General features: G+C 33.5%; 1 protein-coding gene across 3 annotated transcripts in view; it reads right to left on the bottom strand.

The window, feature by feature from the left end:
- The window catches only part of BBS7 (Bardet-Biedl syndrome 7), a 37,233-nt gene that overhangs the window by 8,972 nt on the left and 8,925 nt on the right, over nt 1–19,336 (bottom strand). For 2 of the 3 annotated variants that reach the window (XM_025921680.2, XM_086704298.1), the window contains 9 exons: nt 17,078–17,264; nt 14,580–14,652; nt 13,796–13,912; nt 12,034–12,164; nt 10,692–10,776; nt 9,602–9,704; nt 7,773–7,965; nt 6,478–6,552; nt 3,406–3,471 (listed from right to left, as the gene is read on the bottom strand). In XM_025921680.2, coding sequence (XP_025777465.1) covers nt 3,406–3,471; nt 6,478–6,552; nt 7,773–7,965; nt 9,602–9,704; nt 10,692–10,776; nt 12,034–12,164; nt 13,796–13,912; nt 14,580–14,652; nt 17,078–17,264 — 1,030 coding nt within the window. The remainder of the gene's footprint in view (nt 1–3,405; nt 3,472–6,477; nt 6,553–7,772; nt 7,966–9,601; nt 9,705–10,691; nt 10,777–12,033; nt 12,165–13,795; nt 13,913–14,579; nt 14,653–17,077; nt 17,265–19,336) is intronic. The other variant, XM_086704299.1, reaches the window with a different exon arrangement.

The raw sequence follows: 19,336 nt of genomic DNA, 5'->3' as shown, positions 1-19,336 counted from the left end.
AGCTTCTCCCTCTTGCCCCCCATCTCCGTTTCTCTCACTTCAAATTCATAGATGGACTGTGGTACTTCTTGTATTACAATGGTAGTTCTCTAACCATAGCTATATTTTAACATAGCTCTAACCTGGCTATATTTTATTTTATTTTTAATGTTTATTTATCTTGAGAGAGAGGGAGAGCATGCATGCAAGTGAGAGGAGGCAGGGGAGAGAGAGGGGGAGAGAGAGGGAGAGAGAGAGAGAGAGAGAGAGAGAGAGAGAGAGAGAGAGAGAGAGACTCCCAAGCAGGCTCCACACTGTCAGCGCAGAGCCTGATGCGATGCTCGATCCCATGAACCATGAGATCATGACCTGAGCCAAAATCAAGAGTTGGATACTCAACTGACTGAGCCACCCAGGTGACCTGCTAGCTGATATTTTAACTCACACTTTTCCTAGCATGTGAGGGGGACAGAAATCAATGTTTTACCTAAATGGGAAAGAGAAATAAAAGTTTAAAGCAAGGTCTTTTGCAAATGTTACACTGCAAATATTGCTCTAAATGGAAAGAGAGGAAAAATAAAAAGATGAAAAATAAAAATACAGAAAAGAAATAAAAAATAGATCTGATACAGCTATATTTCAGGGTTTCTTTTTTAAAGGTAAGCTTACACTAGCACATAATTTTTTCCAGAATAAAAAGTCATAATGCTTTGATTATATAAAAATTCATTTTCATTATTAAAAATATAAGCAATACAGAAAAATTAGGATGAACATACAAGTCGCCTGAAATCCTACCACCCAGAAATGATCATGATTGCTATTTTGGTAGTCATACCTTCATATATTTCTCTATGCAGAAGTACAAAAACAAAATCATAATTTCACATGAAGAAATTCTATTTATATCATAGACATCTTTCTTTTATTTCTAATAGTCACATTTTCCCCTTATCTTTGTCTTTCCTAATGCCATCACCTCCCTCCCACTCCTATCCCACCCATGCTTTCTCCTGTGGCATACGCTATCATACCAGACAGGTATGTTTCTTTTCATACCTTTATTCATATATAAATAAAATGTATTTACATATATAGGGATTTTATCCACATCTTGTTTTTCATGGAATTCACTCCATGTTAACAGGAATAGATCAATGCCTTATTTATTGCAGCTGTGTTATATTCCATGGATGCATAAATAGCTAATTATTCAACCATTCAATTATTGAATGTTCACTTTGGTTCCACTCCTCTGCTTCTACAAGCAATACTGCAGTTAATTAAATACATATCTGTGTGTATAATACTGTGATTTTATTGCTGAAAATAGATTCCTCCAAATAGGACTATTGCCTGTTTTTCCAAAGCAGCTATAACAATTTTTATTTCCTTCAGCTATGATTTAGAGTGTCTTTTTCTCATCCCTGCCACATGGTGATGTTGCTTTTTAAAATTTTTTGCCAGTCTGTTAGATAAGCAGAAAATGTTTTTTGTTATTTTAATTTGAATTTCCCTAACAGTAAGTTAGAACATTTTCTTTTAATATTTGCTAGCTATTTTGACTCCCTCTTGTGTGAACTGAGGCACAGAACATATTCTCTGCCTATTTTCCTTACTGAATAGTTGTTTTTATAACAAGTTAGAGGTAGTAGTAGTCTTTGTGCTTTACTGATATTCACCCATTACTTAAAAGATAACTACATTTCCTTCTTTTGGAAAATAATTAGGTACCTAATACATCTATATTTATTTTTTATATATGGCATTAAGATAAGAATCCACTTAATTTTCTTCCAGATATATACCAGTTGTGTTGACACCAATTTTTAAATAGAAATAGTAATTTAACAGAATTTTTCCCTACATAAAAATGTCACGCATTAGGCGCACCTGGGTGGCTCAGTTGGTTAAACGTCCAACTCTTGATTTCAGCTCAGGTCATGGTCTCATGGTTGTGAGATCAAGGTCTGCATTGGGCTCTACAGTGGGTGTGAAGCCTGCTTAATGTTTTCTCTCTCCCTCTTCCTCTGCCCCTCCCCCACCTGCACTCTTTCTCTCAAAAAAAAAAAAAGTCATCCATTAAATTTCCGTAAATGTATGTTAAGCTCTAGTTCTATACAATTTTATTGCACTCCCTATTTATTTAGGCCTTTTAAATACCCTGCATTATTTTTATTACAGTAGTTTCATAGTATGTTTTACCATATAAGTTTCACCTTTTTCTTCTTTTTCAGTAGTTTTCTTGCATCTATCATTGCATCCAACTTAAAAAAAAGAACATAGCTTTTTAATCTATTTAGGCCTACTTCCCAATTTATTGGCACAGTCTTGTTCAGTGGATATGTAATTTAAAATGTTTAATTAGGTTACATAAAATATGTTTAAGTATAGTCCTTCAGAAATAAATTTATTCCAGTTTTCAATTTTTCTTTCAAAATACACAAAAGGGGACTTATGCAGACTAAAATAAATTGTTTAGGGAAAAAAAACCTACACTTAACTGGAACTTCCTACTAGATGTGAAAAAGTTATTGTATAACATCTCTCTTGAAAAACACAGACTGAATCTCTGAACATCAACAACACTTCTCCAAAACAACCATTCCTTAATTTTTTAGATCATAAATATATCAAAAATAATTTTTAAAAACTCACACAAATTAATTAACTAAATTAGATTTGTGTGCTACAATCAGTATTTAATTATGAAAGAGATTATATTACTAAATTGCTGAAGAAAATACTAAAAGATTTTTTTTAGAAAGATGGTAATGCATGACATTATTGGAACACAATCAGAAAAATCCAAAAGGTAGGAAAATATAGGACAAATGCTCAAATACTTCAATAACCAAATTACCTTGTCTGGACCATGACTGGATCAAACAAACTGTAAAAAAAAACTCAGTGAAATCTAAATACTAAATATTTGATGAAACTAAGAAATTATTAATTTTTCTTAGGTGTTATAATAGTATTGTGGTTATGTTTTAAAAAATAGTTCTTATCTTTTGGACATATGTACTGAAATATTTACAACTGAAATTTTTAAAAATCTTGTATTTGCTTCAGAATATTTTGGGATAGACAGTGATAGTATAAACAAGAATGTCATGAGTTGATGACTACTGAAGCTGAAGTCATTACTTTTCCGTACGTTTGAAACTTTCCAGAATAGAAAATTCGAAAAACAAATTCCACTAAGAAGAAATTCAGGATTGGTAATTTTAGAGAAGGTGATTGGTTGTGTGCCAATAGCAGGGATAATGGTTTGGGCTGAGTTAAAACCCAGCTGGTCATCCAACAGTCATTACTCATTTCAGGGAGAAAACAATACAAAGAAGTGATATGATACGTTGCAAGATATACCTAGGGGGAAAAACATTCAAACTTTCAATTAAAGGTAATGTCAAACATTTTTACCTTGAGTTCCAGCCTTGTGGTATTTGCCTGGCACCGATAAGTGGCGAGAAGAAAGTTGTCATTTGACTAGGAAAAATTCAAAGTTAAGGCAAAGGATAAACTCACATTTTTATGATAAAAATATCATCAATAATAATAATGGTTATCATTTATAAAGCACATATCATGTGGGTGACACTGTGCTAAGTGCTTTTTTCTTATTCCTGCAAACAACCCTGTGCGAACTTTTACTAAATAAGTTTTTACAGATGGAGAAACTGTAGCATTCAGGTTAGGAAATTTTCCCAAAAGCTCATAAGTAAAGAAATCAGAATCCAAATGAATACCTTTTAAGACACAAGCTCATGCTCTTTCCATCCTGAGTTTCTACAATAACATTTTTTTAATGTTTATTTTGAGGGAGAAAGCGAGGGGGGAGGGGAAGAGGAAGAGGAGAGAGAGAATCCCAAGCAGGCTCCACACTGTCAGTGCAGAGCCCAACACAGAGCTTGAACTCATAACCACGAGATCATGACTTGAGCCAAAATCAAGAGTAGGTCGCTCAAATGACTAAGTCACCCAGGTGCCACTACAATACTTTAAAATATTAATTTTTCTAAAAATTTAACTGACAGCACAAACTTCTAATGTTTATACTATTAAAAGACAAAACATGAATGTCTTTGATTATCACAAATAGTTATAGAGGACTAAGAAATATCATATCTCTGTATTTCCAGCAAATAGCACAGTGCCTGAGATGATACTGTAAGCATTCAATACATGTTTGTTGAATTAAATCAGACAGGTTACTTCCAATATGATAACTTCCGGAAACTGAATATTAAACTACTAAAAACAGAGAAATATATCTGGGTTATGAATTGCAAAACCAGACAAAGCAACATGAAATACTTAGTATGCAATTTTCATATACTACTATTTCCCTATTTTTAATAAGTAAATGAAGAAAAAGGATGCTAATATCAAGAAGAAAATCTGAACGTTTTAATTTAAAATCATTTAAATTTAGTAAACAGAATATCAATCAACCTGAAAATAAATATACTTTCGTGTGGTTAAAAACAAATGTTATATACCTAAGTATTTATGAATAAGATGATAAAGATTAAAATACATGAAATGTCTGGGATTAGGTTTGGGATAGGAGACAGAGGAGAGCATAAAACAAGACTGGCCGTATGTTGAAGTGAACAATGAGTATACTGAGGTTATTATACTATTCTCTCTACTTGTGTATATACTTGAAATCTCCATATTAAGGCTTTTTTTTTTTAAAGCCATTTCTAGAAAATGGGTTTTAAATTAGTATAAAATACTCATTTCAAAGAATCCTGTAATGATGTAAATAGGTTGATCTTTCACAGTAATTTAGGAATTAAGATTTTAAGATTAACTTGATTTTTTGAATGAAAATAAAAATGTAGGCTTTAATCTTTTATGTTTTATTCTCAAACAGGGATGACAAACCACACATATTGCATAATACAACTGTGATAAAATCTCTCTCTTTTTTTTTAAATGTTTATTCATTTTTGAGAGAGAGACACACACACAGCACAAGTGGGGGAGGGGCAGAGAGAGAAGGAGACACAGAATCCCAAGCAGGCTCCAGGCTCTGAGCTGCCAGCACAGAGCCCAACGCGGGGCTCGAACTCACAAGCTGTGAGATCATGACCTGAGCCGAAGTCAGACGCTCAACTGACTGAGCCACCCAGGCGCCCCTGATAAAATCTCTTATTCTCAAACAGGGATGACAAACCATACACACTACATAATACAACTATGAAAAATCTCTCTTAAAAGTAAAGCTTTACTATAAAATTATATTAAAAACTATTCCCTAATATAGCTATCAACTTTGTTCTTCATCTACTCTTTTTATTCTTCCCTTCAAAAAAAATTTTTTTTAATGTTTATTTATTTTTGAAGGAGAGAGAGAGAGACAGAGTGTGAGTGGGGGAGGGGCAGAGAGAGAGGGAGACAGAATCCGAAGCAGGCTCTGGGACTCGAGGCTCAAATTCACAAACCGCAAGATCATGACCTGAGTCACAGTCAGAGGCTCAACTGACTGAGCCACCCAGGCGCCCCTATTCCTCCCTTTTTTATATGTATAATGACTTGCCAACTCTAATCATCATCTCCTGCTCTAGCTTGCCTTCTCCAGAACAACCGTTCCAGACCTTATTTTCCCTAACTTCTCTCCAGGAGCCACACTTAGTTCTGGGACTGCTAGTGTGTGCTAGTACTGAACAGAAAGAAGTGATATATTAAGCATATCCAAAAGCTCTGATACAATCTCATCCAAGATACTTTACACATGGTAAGTACCCACCAAATGTCTGCTAAATAAAGGTTAAGCAAGATTCAACAAGCCCAGAAATGGTAAAAAAGAACAAGCAGAAGAAACAGACCATGTTCAAATGTAGGAATGTGTGAAACTATATAGCATTTTCAAGAAATTTTAAGAACTTCAGTTTGGCAGCAATAATGTGCATGGGAGGGAAGGTAGCAGCTGGTAAGAGATCAACTAGAGATGTAATCAAGAGCTGAATCATGGAAAGCTGTTATGCCACAATGAGGAATCTGACTTATATGCAGCAGGAAATAAGGAATCTTTAAAGGTTTTGAAAAAAAAATGACATGGTGATATTTACATTTTAGGAAGACCTCTCTGGTGGCGGTGTACAGCAGAGCCTGGAGGTGAGAGACAATACTGGAGATAGAAAAACTGATAGATGAGTAGTTCAAACAAACATGGTAAGGGCCTGAAAACTTAACAGAAGTGGAAATGAAGCAGAGTACAGATATAGGAGCCAAGGACATAGACTGGCAAAAAATAGTGACTAACTGGATTTAACAGATCAGAGAAAGGAAAGAATCTAGGACAACACCCCAGTTTTCTGCATTATCTGAAAATAGGGGAAATGAGCTGAAACAGATTTTGAGGGAAAGGTTATGAAAAACAGATTGAAGAAACATTAAACCTTAGTAGCATTTATTAGGCTTTATTCAAAATGGTATAATAGAAATGAAAAAGTGTCTGAAAAATTCTTGATACTTTTTACTCACCTCAGAATCACAGCTGCTAAAGCTGACAACAGCAGAATTTTTATCCACATCAAGTAAATCTATTGGAACATCACTCTACAGTCAATATTAAAAAAAAAATGGTTCAGATGGAAAGCTAAAAAATTTACAAAACATTATTTTCTCTTAGGGTTCTCTTTAGTTCTAGTTCATGTTCATCTTTAAATTTGAGCATATGAATTCTCTTAATTTACATTTGATAATGTACTTCTAGAAAATAAATGCAATAAAAAATAAATGTTATATCACAATGTTTATTTTTTTCTAATTTGGACTATTAGAGATCATAAACGATCATCTCTCACCACCCCCTTAAAAGTATAATCTTTCTACCTATTTTTGTCAATGCTAAAAATGTTACCATAGTCTAAAAATAATAATATGGCCATTCTGATTCTATCAGTTCATTTTTATCAATTTAGTTTTTACCTACATCACAAAAATGAGATAATTTTTGGTCTCCTCTAGAGAGGTAGTTCCTAGGGCACTGTTGTTGCACGCAGTTCTATCTAAATGGTGCTCCTAGAGTTGTGTAATGTAGCCCTTATGCTAGCATTACCTAAGACAGATTTCAGCCTTTAAATTTTAATTAATAATCTGATCTCTCCCCCACATCTTTTTAAACATTATCTTCTTTCTCCACTTTATTCTCTTCTCATCTTCTTATGGGTTTTCCATCTTCTGCTTGTTTTCCATTCATCCTACTACCATCCTTTCTCACTCCCTGAATATCTTACAATTTAAAGAAAAACTGATTAAATATATTATTGAATGGAGTTGTGTATTATTACCCCTATATTTCACCTTTTGGGAATATCTACTTTGTCTACGGACCTACCCAGAAACTGGTGGTTAATGAGCAAGCTGTACTGTAAGCTACCATTTTAGAATTGAGAGCTTAAAAAAAAGGTTCTAATAAGGGCATTAAATACTGCAGTTTTCTAAATCGCATCTCTTAAAATTCTCTTAAGATCACCAAAGAACAAAACCCTTACTGCTCTTTTTGATGCTCTTAAAACTTAAGTCCATCAATCTTTCGTTTAATACTTACAGGATAAATAAAAAGTAAAGATATAACTTAGATAATCTATGAGCAAACTGATTATCTAATAGAAGATTAGATAAACCTTTAAAATTACTATCTAAGCTAAATGCAATTTAAAAGAAAAACACTTAAAATTACTGTCTAAAATTAAGTGTTCAATAATAATTAGTGCATACGGCTGGTCTGCAAAATAGATCCAATCACAAAACAAAGAAATTAGACACTGGCTTACCTGTATTAAGACATTATCTATTGCTGTCTGCACCTCTAAGATGAGGCTGTAGCTGGCATCATCTTTATTTAATGTAAACTTGTCATTTACACTAAATGAAGGTACTGCTGATTTTGCTTTGCTTGATTGGGAAGACTGTTGGTATTTCTCTCTTTCCTGTAGTACCTTATACTGCAGATGTTCCAGCTCACTCCTAGAGAAAATATATACAACTGTCACCTATAAGTATAAACATTTGAAGTCCTTAGAATGATTACAAGAATTTGAGACATTTACTTGTGCAAAACGGATTTTTATTAGTTGAACTAGAACTATGACACTAATACAAAGTTTTGTTTCTATGACTAACCAAACAATTCCATATTATTTATCTCTAATCTAAAAATTAAAACTCAGTCCCATACCAGCAATATTAATAAAGAATTGTAACTATCAAGGCAAGCTGAAAATAATCAGTTCTAACACACAAATCTAGTTATAGTTAATCAGAAGAGAAACTAATTGTACTGGAGCAGAGAAATATGTTAGACTTAATTTGAAGAAACAAAATGTGTAAAACCAGTCAATATGTGCCTTTCAGTAAAAATTAGGTGAAACAGACAAAATAAGGAGGAGGCTGTGGAGTACTAACATTTTGGGGACCATAAGATGATCACGAGCCAGTGGTACAGCTGAGTTTCTTCTATCAAGTGTTTTAAAGGATTCTGCTGACCTTCAACTGTACAGACATTGCTTCATTGCTTAGAGTCACTTCAGTTAAAGGGAAACAACATATGCAAATGTAGCAACTAGTAACTGAGAAACAACATGAGGCTTAGCCAGCCCCAATTTAGGGGAAAAAATCTGGGTAAGAGCTTGGAAGGGATTTGTGCGATAAACAAAACAAAGGAAAAGATTCATTCGTACAAGAAATATTTACTTAGAGCCTCATATGTACCTATGTTGCAGGTGCTGAATGAACAAAACAGACATAAGCTTCTCATGAGCTTACATTCCACTGGAATCAGGAGGGACAGACTCGGTTATAAATGTAAGGTATACTGACGATGTGAGAGAATAGCCATTAATTCTACTTGGTTTCCTTATTGCATGAACGTTGGAGCTTGAAGTCCAGGTGGCTTTGCTAAACTGGCTTGTGGTAACCTGTGGTGTGGCTTTAGTGAACTAGTACTTGTGGCATTTTGCTGCCTTAAAAACTTAAGTAGCCCTCAACTACCACCAAAAATAAAAATAGATCAGCCCTCACTGCCCCCAAGAGGTTGGTAAGGGTTGAAGTAGGGAGAGCAGTCATTAGAAGTTTCAGCAACTCCCACTTCTTCACTGTATGAAGCAAATTTACTTGAGTCTGGGGTCTCTTTTCATAGGATTTGTCAAATTGAACAAGCCACAAAAGCAATCCCTGTGCCTAAGAGTCAACATTACTCATTTCCAGTAAGAAAGCTGATAAGCCAATGTTACAGATTCATAAGGGTCCACAGGAGCAGTAAACAGTACAATTAAGAAGGAATACAGTTGTCTGTGTTGGTCTCTTTCTAATGTCTGTGAAAAAACAAAACACTACAACTATCTATAAACAAATTAAAAATGTAATTTTTGATCTAGGAAAAAGTCAGTATAGAAAAAAGTAATAATATGTATATAAATAATATAAAAAGTATATTTATAACTTTAAAATACTAATTAGCACTTACTGCAAATTTTCTCAAACTGATAAATTTAATTTAAAAAGGTGATAAAATAATTAATTGTATAATTCCTTCCAATAAAATATAAGAACTACACACTTCATGAAATAAAAAAAAAAAGCAAACAAAAAAATCCAAAATTACCTTAAGTTAGAAATTTTATTTTGCATCTCCTGATTAATTTTTACTTCTTCTCCTGGTCCACTTTCCTTATGCATAGGCTCTGTTGTCAGACCTGTAACCCAGCCTGCAGAGATGAATTAAATTGTGCACCATTAAGTGCTGCTAGTATTAAAAGAAACCCCAATATACATGCCCCTTTGTCCACCAACATCAACCTCATTTAGTCCTAGGACTTATTCTCCTTCAAAAAACAAGACAAAACAACAAAATATATCAAGCTGGAAAATACTGAAGCCATAAAGAAACTACATAATAAACATTTGTGATACTATTTTTATTTCGTGTAAACTACTATAATACTATGATTAAAGAAATCTTTCACTTCTCAATTTATAGTTTTAGTTTTCAAGTATGGAATAAGTCAACACAATTCTAGCAAGTTCAAATATACCTGATGAATTAGAACTGTCCTTCAAAAATCATGTTTATGGAAAGTTAAACTCTCTCATTGGCTATTTTAAGAATGTAAAAGAATCACTAACTCAAAAGCAAGGGAATTTTTATAAGAAATATAGACAGTAACAAAACATAAACTAAAGTTCAGTGAATACTTCTTTTTAAACCAAAGAATAACATTTAATTTTCAAAGATTAAGTAGAGTATGCTAAGTACTCCATTATTCACATATTACCTCTTTTATAAACCAATACACCCACTCCTTCCCTCCTTAGTTTTTAACCAGTATAGGTTTTAATGCTGTAGGTTAAGACTGATTTACTAATAACACTTTTTTTAAAAAAGTTATCATCAAAAATAATTTATTAAGGGACGCCTGGGTGGCTCAGTCAGGTAAGTGTCTGACTCTTGATTTCAGCTCAGGTCATGATCTCAGGATTGTGAGATTGAGCCCTGTGTTGGGCCCTGGGCTGAGCATGGAGCTTGCTTGAGATTCTCTCTCCCTCTCTCTCTCTCTGCTCCTCCCCCACTCATGCTTGCTTGCTCTTATGCTCTCTCTCTCAAAATTAACATTAAATAATAACATTAAAAATAATTTATTAAATGTATATTTTTTCTTAATGATTCTTTCTTTACCTAGTACCATTTCCCTTACCTGAATACGTGGATACCACAATTTCATCATAGCCTTCTTTCCCTACACAACCACCCTGGATAGATGTGACACTTTCAGACAACATCTAAAATAAATTTAAGATCAAGTACTTCATTAATAGCTAAAAAGTTCACAGACATATTAAAATAAGACATAAAACCTATTTTCCTCCCTCCAGACATTCAACATACATTTATTGAATACTTATCATTGGAAACACTGAGATTGGAGAGGCAAAAATCCTGCACAAATGGCAGAAAATTCCAGTGCTTTTAAATTTGGGGGAAAGAAGACTGAAAATGACTCATATATGTGTGTGTAGCACTCAGCCACAGTAGCCACATAATGAGCAAAAATCATTTATTTATATAAAGAGTTTTTTTTAAAAAAATTACATAAGCAAAACTCCCAATATGTTTAGTCTATCATCTGAATTCTACATACCACCTCTCATGTGTTTTTTCCAAATAGTTTTTGGAAATGAACAAAGAATAAAGTTTTTTTAGATGAATAAAGGAGATGATAGCCTCTATGAAACCTTTAGGGAATTTTTATTCCCATATTATCTATGTAATACCTTTATCTATACATCAAAACATCTGTATTTGCTGATCTACAGTTAAAGCTGGGACTGAGGGGAAGCACTAGTAGTGAAATCAGACAAAGAAAACTTGATACTGGTTGTGGTTTTTGTTGTTGTTTTTTTTTTTAAACAGCCTCAATCCATCCTGCATAAGGCAGGATGGGAAACCCTGGACTAGAGAACACCACTTCATGAAAACGAAAGATTCATTTTACAGCAGACTGATTCTCCATGTAACTCCGTACCTTGGCATAAACAAGCTTAACTACATTAAAATCTGTGAACTAAAACTACTCATATTTAGTAATTCTTCTCATTTGGTAAAGTCTTGGGTGGTTAGAAGTGAAATTGCGACTTTTCTCTCTGCTCAAGGATATTTTGATATTGTTCTAACAACATGAGTTTATTCCTAAAACATTATTACTTTAAAACAACAGTCTTGTTTGTTACTCAAACATATAAATGTTACTCCTGTAATCCACTATGCATTGTAGAAACTAAGGCAAAATAATTAAAGTTCAGGTATACAATATTTAGAAACCAAATGAAGAAGCAATTTATTATTTATCTGGAAGGCCATAGTCTATTATTCAAACATAAGAGCAGTCTAGAGAAGATTTTGATAACATCAAAGCAGCAATATTCTAAGCCAAACACAATATTTTAATATATTTAATTTAATAAAACCCAAAACATCACAATCATCTCTATAATTATTTGATGAATATAAGTATATATAGTCTTTTTAAATGAACTGACCTGATCAAATCGTAGAACAGGCTCATTTGTATTGTCAAAACTATACACTTGTACCACTCCATCATCTCTCCCAACAAGTAAATCTTTAACCCCATCACCCACAATGTCAAAGCTGTCAACACACAAAATACCTTTAAAAAAGAGGAAAGAGGTGACAAGTTATTAATAAAACTAATATTAGGGCCAAGTACAGACAAAGTAAGGCTGAAAACATGTATATACTGAATCAGAATGGGAAAACAAATAACAGAAAACTTGAAGCATAATCAGGTATCCCCTTTTCTGCCCACATTCAGCCATTTCCAAGACTTTAAATATAATCTAAATGGAAATGGCTCATAAGTTTTTATCTCTAGCTCTGGCCTCTCCCCAGAGCTCCAGACTTCTACATCCAAGATCCTATACAGCATCTTCTTTGAGACGTCCATTTGCATCTCAAATGTCCTATGCCCCAAAGAAAATTCTTCATTCCCCTTTAGCGCACCCCATCAATGGTCCTTCCCCAAACTCTCCTCATTTCAGTAAGGTTATCACCCAGTTGTTCAGGCCAAAAATCTAGACTACATCTCTGATTCCTGTCTTTTTCTCACTGCCCAGACCAAATCCCTTAGCAAATCTTAACAGCTCTATCTCCAAAATATATACTGAAATTGAGTCCTTCCCATTTCCAACTACCATTAGCCTAGCTCAGGCCACTTATCTGTAGTCTAGACTAAAATAAATTATAACAACTATAACAATGACTTCCTAACTGATTGCCACACTTTCAATTTTGAGCTGCTTCCCCCAGATCCATTCTCCCTGGTATGTTTTTTGTTTTGCTTTGTTAGATTAGATCATATCATACTCCCACTTACAATTCTCCAAAGACTTCCCACTGCACATAGATAAAAATTCAATCCTTTTCCAAGGTCCACAAGGACCTACATGATTTGGCCCTATGCTAAGTCTCTGACTTGTCTTGTCATGCTAATGCATTTAGCCACACTGACCTTCCCTTTGCTCCTCAAATGAATCAAGTTTACTTATGCCTCAAGTCCTCAGCCCTGATTTTTTCCTCTTTCTGGAGCATAATTTTCCCCCCAATTTTTACATTACTAGCTCCTTTTCTTATGAATCAGATCTCGGCTCAAATTTCACCTTTTATAAGACACCTTCCATTACCACCCAGTCTAAATTTAGTTTTCTTCCTTCCACCTATCACTAATGCATCACTGTCTGATATTTTTTTCAGATGACTTAGATGAAGTTATCTATTTATTCATTTGTTTATTCTCTGTCTCCCCTAACAAGTATTTGTTGAAGGAATAAATGAATACATGAATAGAATTACTATACCTATAAATAGCCATCTTACTACTTTCTAAGTCAGATATAAATTTCCTCAGAAAGGTATAAATCCTTTAGAAAACCGGAATATTCCCTGACTCACTATACTTCTTCCTTGCTTAATATCAAATATTCCTAAATTCCAATTAATTTCCTACACCAAACAGTGAATAACGGATTTGATACTACGGATGGACATTAGCCCACAAAAGCCTACCTATCCTAAATTACCATTAACATTTCTTAATTAAAAAATGATGCCAAAGTATGACAGACCTGCTAAATAAACAAAGAGTAAATAAATCTGAGGTGGCTCTGTAAATTGTTAAGCTTACCAAATACTGTGAATAAATAAAACAGAATGAACTATATAAAATTTAGGATATTTAATAATGAATGACATTTCAGAATCTAAACTACATCAAAAACATACCTCCCAGCTTTTTCTCATTTCGAATTTCCCACTTGTGTATCGGTTTGGAGGTAGTGATCTGAATAAGCCCAAGTTTTCCATCTGATGTTCCAAACAAAAGGTCTTCTCCAGAGTCACCTAGTTTATAATTAAAGTTAACATGTTAGGGGCACCTGGGTGGCTCAGTCGATTAAGTGTCCGACTTCAGCTCAGGTCATGATCTCACGGTTGGTGGGTTCGAGCCCTGTGTCAGACTCTGTGCCGACAGCTCAGAGCCTGGAGCTTGCTTCAGATTTTGTGTCTCTCTCTCACTCTGTCCCTACCCCACTCATGCTCTGTTTCTGTCTCAAAAATAAATAAACATAAAAAAAAAATTTTTTTTAAGTCAACATGTTATACTTATCTCATGACTCATAAGATCACCTTAAAACTGAAAAAAATTTTCATATACATGGACTTTAATGTAAAAATATCATTTAAAAAATATAAAAAGATAGAAAACTTAATTTTGGAGGATGGTTATATAGTCACAGAATTTTATAAACTAAGAGATAAGACCCTTCCTCATCATCTAATTTTAAGATGAGAACACTGAAAATTAAAGTTCAACAATTCATTATTGTTAGTTACTGGCAAGTTATCAGACTACTGTCTCAATTCCAGTTCATTAACATATAGTTACATTATTAAAAACTTAACATACAGTTAAATGATTAACTATACTTAATATATAGTTAAATGATTAAAAACCTGAAATATCTAGACTTAAATAACATAACACACTTCCTTATTTTATTGTGATTACCGCCATTTCCGTTGTGTAGTGCTAAAACAGTAGGTGGGCCAGGAACTTCAGTTTCATACATCACATCAGATCCCTGAAGAAGAACAAGTATTTTAGAACTGAAACAGAACATAAATTTAGTATACATACTCCGTGATAACATCAGTATTCATATAAAGAAAAACTCTAGAATAAAACTGCTGAAAAAAGTTAGACTGTGATTATTAACTTGCATTTCTTTAGCAATTTTGTATATGTTAACTCATTTTAAAATATATAATATTTAAAGATCATGAAGAAATATTTAAAATACTCAACACTTAGAAAAGTTTTCAATTTAAATACTTTGTTTGCCCAAAAACTTGACACTGGTAAATTTTCCTATCAAATCTTTCCAGGAATAAGTTGTTTGTTCTGTTTTCTTTAACTCAGAGCACAAATATTTAAACAGACCCAAAGTTACTTCCTAAGAAAAAGACAAGCCCAGGGGCTCAATTTTGCTTCCTGAAAAATGTGAATGAAGTTTGCCACCCTAGTCCCAGAGTGGTATCAGACATGTGTCATCTAAGGCAGAAAATAGCCCCTACCTAACCCTCAACCTGATTCTCTTCGTCAACCTTAAGAGGTCGTCCAGGTTCTCAGGATGGTAACTGACACAAGAAGGTTATGCAGATTTTTTTTTCAACAGGACTTCTCACTCTTTAATGTGCCATTACACTTTTTGATACTCCAAGAAGGTAGGTGGTGAGTATCACCAGAACAGCAATATCCAACATCTAGGGTGTTATCTCTTAGGGTAGTACATTGAATGTATTGTTTCATTTAGTTGGATAATACCAGCAGGTGGGTTCTCAGTGTTTTCATTGTACAGAAGAAGAGACTGAAGTTGGGAGCAGTTAACTTGACATAGTCACATGGCCAATAAGTATTTGGGTATTTCCAAAACCTATTCCAGTGAGAGGCAGAATGACCTGTTATTTAGATAAGAAAATAAGTTACATCCATTTATTTGTCTTTTTTAAAATTTTGCCACTTCTAATGTTTTCATTTAGTACACAGTATTTTGTGAAGCTATTAAAGAATAGGGTACTTATAAGTATCTACACTTACATGGAAAAAATAACTATAATAAATCATTCAATGAAAAAAATGTGAAATTATAGTAAATATGTAATGACCTTTTTGTTAAATTAAATATATATAGAATATATAAAAGTCATGTGCTTTATCTTTTATTTATAATTACATTTGAAATTTCATATATATCAACTATATAAACACAAAAGAATCCACAAGAAAACTGTTTAAAAAAAGGCTTCTTCTGGGGCAATGGATAATGAGCAGTAAAGGGGAGGAAGGACATATGAAGGGCAGAACAAAGGCTTCAAGCTGTAACTTCCCACAAATCCTTACTGAATTCTTTATTTTTACAGCAAGTACATGGATCTCTTCTAGTTAAACAAAGCAGAATCCTAGAATCAGCTGGAACAATTTCTAACTGAATTCTAGCCAGCTCCTGTTTAAAAGCCTTATTCAAACAATTCATATTTGGGAGTACAGGCTATGGAAGAAATTAATTATTCATCTCTCTAGAATGAATCTTGAACATTACTTTATCTTCCCTTGGCAGGGGGGTGGGGGGGGCGGGGAGAACCTCATAGAACCATTGGATTTTTCCTTCTATAAAAGGACTAATACCAAGAAATGGCCATCTGACTATGAAATTCCAAAGAATGAGATAGCCTGTGATGGCACAGAATAAACAGCAAGATTTTTTATTCAACTGCACTATCATTAGCCCAAGTTTCTGATCCAAATAATCTACCTGTTCTATGTTATTTGCATTAAACTTTATTTTATGGATCCTGGTGTTTGTATGTATGTGTATTTTATTGAAAGTCACTTTTGAAGAGACATAGGTGTAACTATTATACTAATAACAATACCTTATGCATCATGGTTTTTAATAGAAATATAAGGACAATAAAATGATTTTTCCCTCTATCATTCATTTATTCATCCAACAAGTATTTACTGAGTGCTTATTTTGTTGCACATACTGTCATAAATATGGAATAAACTCAAATGATACATCCTTTGATCCCAACTATTCCTTCTTTGTTAAAGCCTAACATCCGCTCCCCAACCCAATTTCCTCCATTTATTTGATTTTGGCAGGGAGGGAAGGGTAATGAAGGAAGAAAGCCAAAAAAAAAGCTGCGAAGGGTTCTATAGCAAAGGCACTCCATTCAAACTGGACTAACTCAGAAATTATGTATGGGATTGGGAGGAAGCATCCTTTTTCCCATGTATGCCTAAAACTCACCAAAGATCTTAATACATTTGGCTCAAGTTAAAAAAAAAATAGCATACCAATTAAAAGGCATTTTTTCCAGATATAATTTTAAGTAAGACATTTAAAGCGGCAGTAATAAGTAATTTAACTTAAATACACATTGTTCAGTAATACTTATTTAACATAAATTATGAAAAACTATAAAAATGCAAATCACACAAACCTGTAAAACTCTGAGCACTCTGTCCTGGCAGGCCAATACTGGTGTAATACTAGGTAATCTTTCCACTGGAAGGCAGATGACGTCATTGATTTTGTCCCCGGAAAGGTAATAATGCTGGTCTTTGCAGTCACAATAATGGTTATAGATGTAACTTGCACTGAGAAAGAGGTCTGAGCCAGATATATGCCTGAGAACATTAAAAGTAATATAAAATATCCATATTTTTAAAAATAAGCATAGAAAACTCCTGAACTTTTATGAGATGAAAATAAGTTTATACAGTTTCTATCATTTTATCACAGACTTAAAGAATAGATATTTTTCCCCCTCATTTCCCCCACTTAATTTTAGCCTTTAGGTATAACATTGATTTTGAAAGCTGTGAAGACCTTAAGGTCTTAGGCATCTCAAAAATTAAGCTCAGAAAAAATGAAAACAAAGACAATGATAATTTAACTTCTATATCTGAAGACAATTTGAAAAAAGGAACTTTTTTTAAATGCGTACTATGTGACAAGCACTGTCCTAAATGATTTACATGTATTACATGGATTAGCTTAATCCTCATAATGTTATAAAGCAGGGACCATTATTATTCCTTTTGACAGAGAACAATAAAATGTTAGGTAACTTGCCTAATGGCACACAACCAGTAGTGGAGTAGACTGCACTAGGTAGCTTTTAGCTTTAGAGTTAGCTTTCCTACTACTTTTCTGAACTGTCTAGCAAAGGCTGTTGGAAATGAATCTACTTTAAATGGTAAACAGTGAGAAAAATGATTTCATTAGATTTTTATCTTGAAAAAAATGAAAAACATTCATTTTAAATTATATTTAACAAAATGTAGGCAATAATCACAACAACATTCTAATTCTATATCGAATCCAGTTTTCACTTGGGGAGCTGAAACTTGACAAAAATTATATACTAGTATATTACCTTTCACTTGTAGACTGCTATAACCATAAAGAAGGTGATAATAAAGAAGGTAATTTTATTTGAAGGTTTATTTGAAGGTGAAACTTCTAAAGTCTAGTTAAAAAGTTTTGGAATTAAAATTATTTCTTATCCTATAATTATCCTCATTGATTTTCTCTTCTTCAATTATCGCTTAAGTGGCCTCACTCTGTGGCTCTGCATATGATTTCAGTAGTCCTCAATATCATTTTTATCAACTAACAAAATTCTTTTTGAAGACTTAAAGTTTCATCTAGAAATCCATCTGTATTACATTTGCAATTATATTGCAGTTACACATTTTCCAAAGTACTGCTTACAATCACTATTGTTGACAAGAGCAGGGATAGATGGAAACGTTAAGCAGGGAAGGGATGCATGAGTGGTAACCAACTTGTAAGTTGTTATAAGTGCTTTCTTACTGAATCTTGCCAAGTTATAACCTTGCTTTCCTATGCACCCTTATAAATTTGGGGATTCAGACAATAAATTTTCAAAAATTAAGTAAAGATCTTCTCCATCCTGCCACTGCCACTCCAATAAAAACATTTAAGAAACTAGCAAAAGCGATTATTGTCTAGGAAATTCCTTATCTTTCTCAAACCTTTGCCCACTTATCCTTCTGATTGTGAGTTATGCTAATTATTAATGTATTACTTTGATTTTAGTATTTTACAATTATCATTGACCATGTCTATCTACAAAAGCATTTCAAAAGTATTCTATTCTTATTAAACCACTGAACTCACTCCCATGTACCATTGTTTAAATCTTACCTAATCTCACCAAACCAAAGTTTTGCGGCTTGGATGTCAGGACATGAGACATGCATTATACAGGACAGCTGTGCATTACACAGAATGCTGAACTGAGTTAGCAGTTTTCAAACCAATGTCTGGTTGCTTATAGAACTTGGCTGCATCATAGTCAAATGAAGAACTTTTTTCTTTTAACCCACTCCTAATAATTCCAATTCTGCAGGTATGAGTAAGACAAGAAATCTACTCTTTTAAGCTGCCAAGGGATTCTCCTCAGTAGTAGGTTTGAGGACAGTGTGTTGGATAAACTTTAAAGGCTTTTCAGCCCCCCATGATTAAAAAAAACTAAAATTTAAACTGCAAAATCTCACATATCCAAAAGCCCTTAAGGGAGTTATTTTTACTCAGGGTCTTAACTGATTTACCTAAAATTATATCCTATTGGTAGTTACCAACTTTGACGGCCAGCTTTTTAACAAAATGATGCTACCTCATAACCAAAATTACCAGAGACATCAAAGGAACAGAAACCTAAACATCTCTA

The sequence above is a fragment of the Puma concolor genome, chromosome B1 (assembly GCF_028749965.1).
Source record: "Puma concolor isolate L17-30 chromosome B1, mPumCon1.1.hap2, whole genome shotgun sequence".
Classification (NCBI taxonomy): Eukaryota; Metazoa; Chordata; class Mammalia; order Carnivora; family Felidae; genus Puma; species Puma concolor.
Note: the sequence above shows the minus strand (reverse complement) of the source record. Positions and strands in the feature narration are given on the sequence as shown.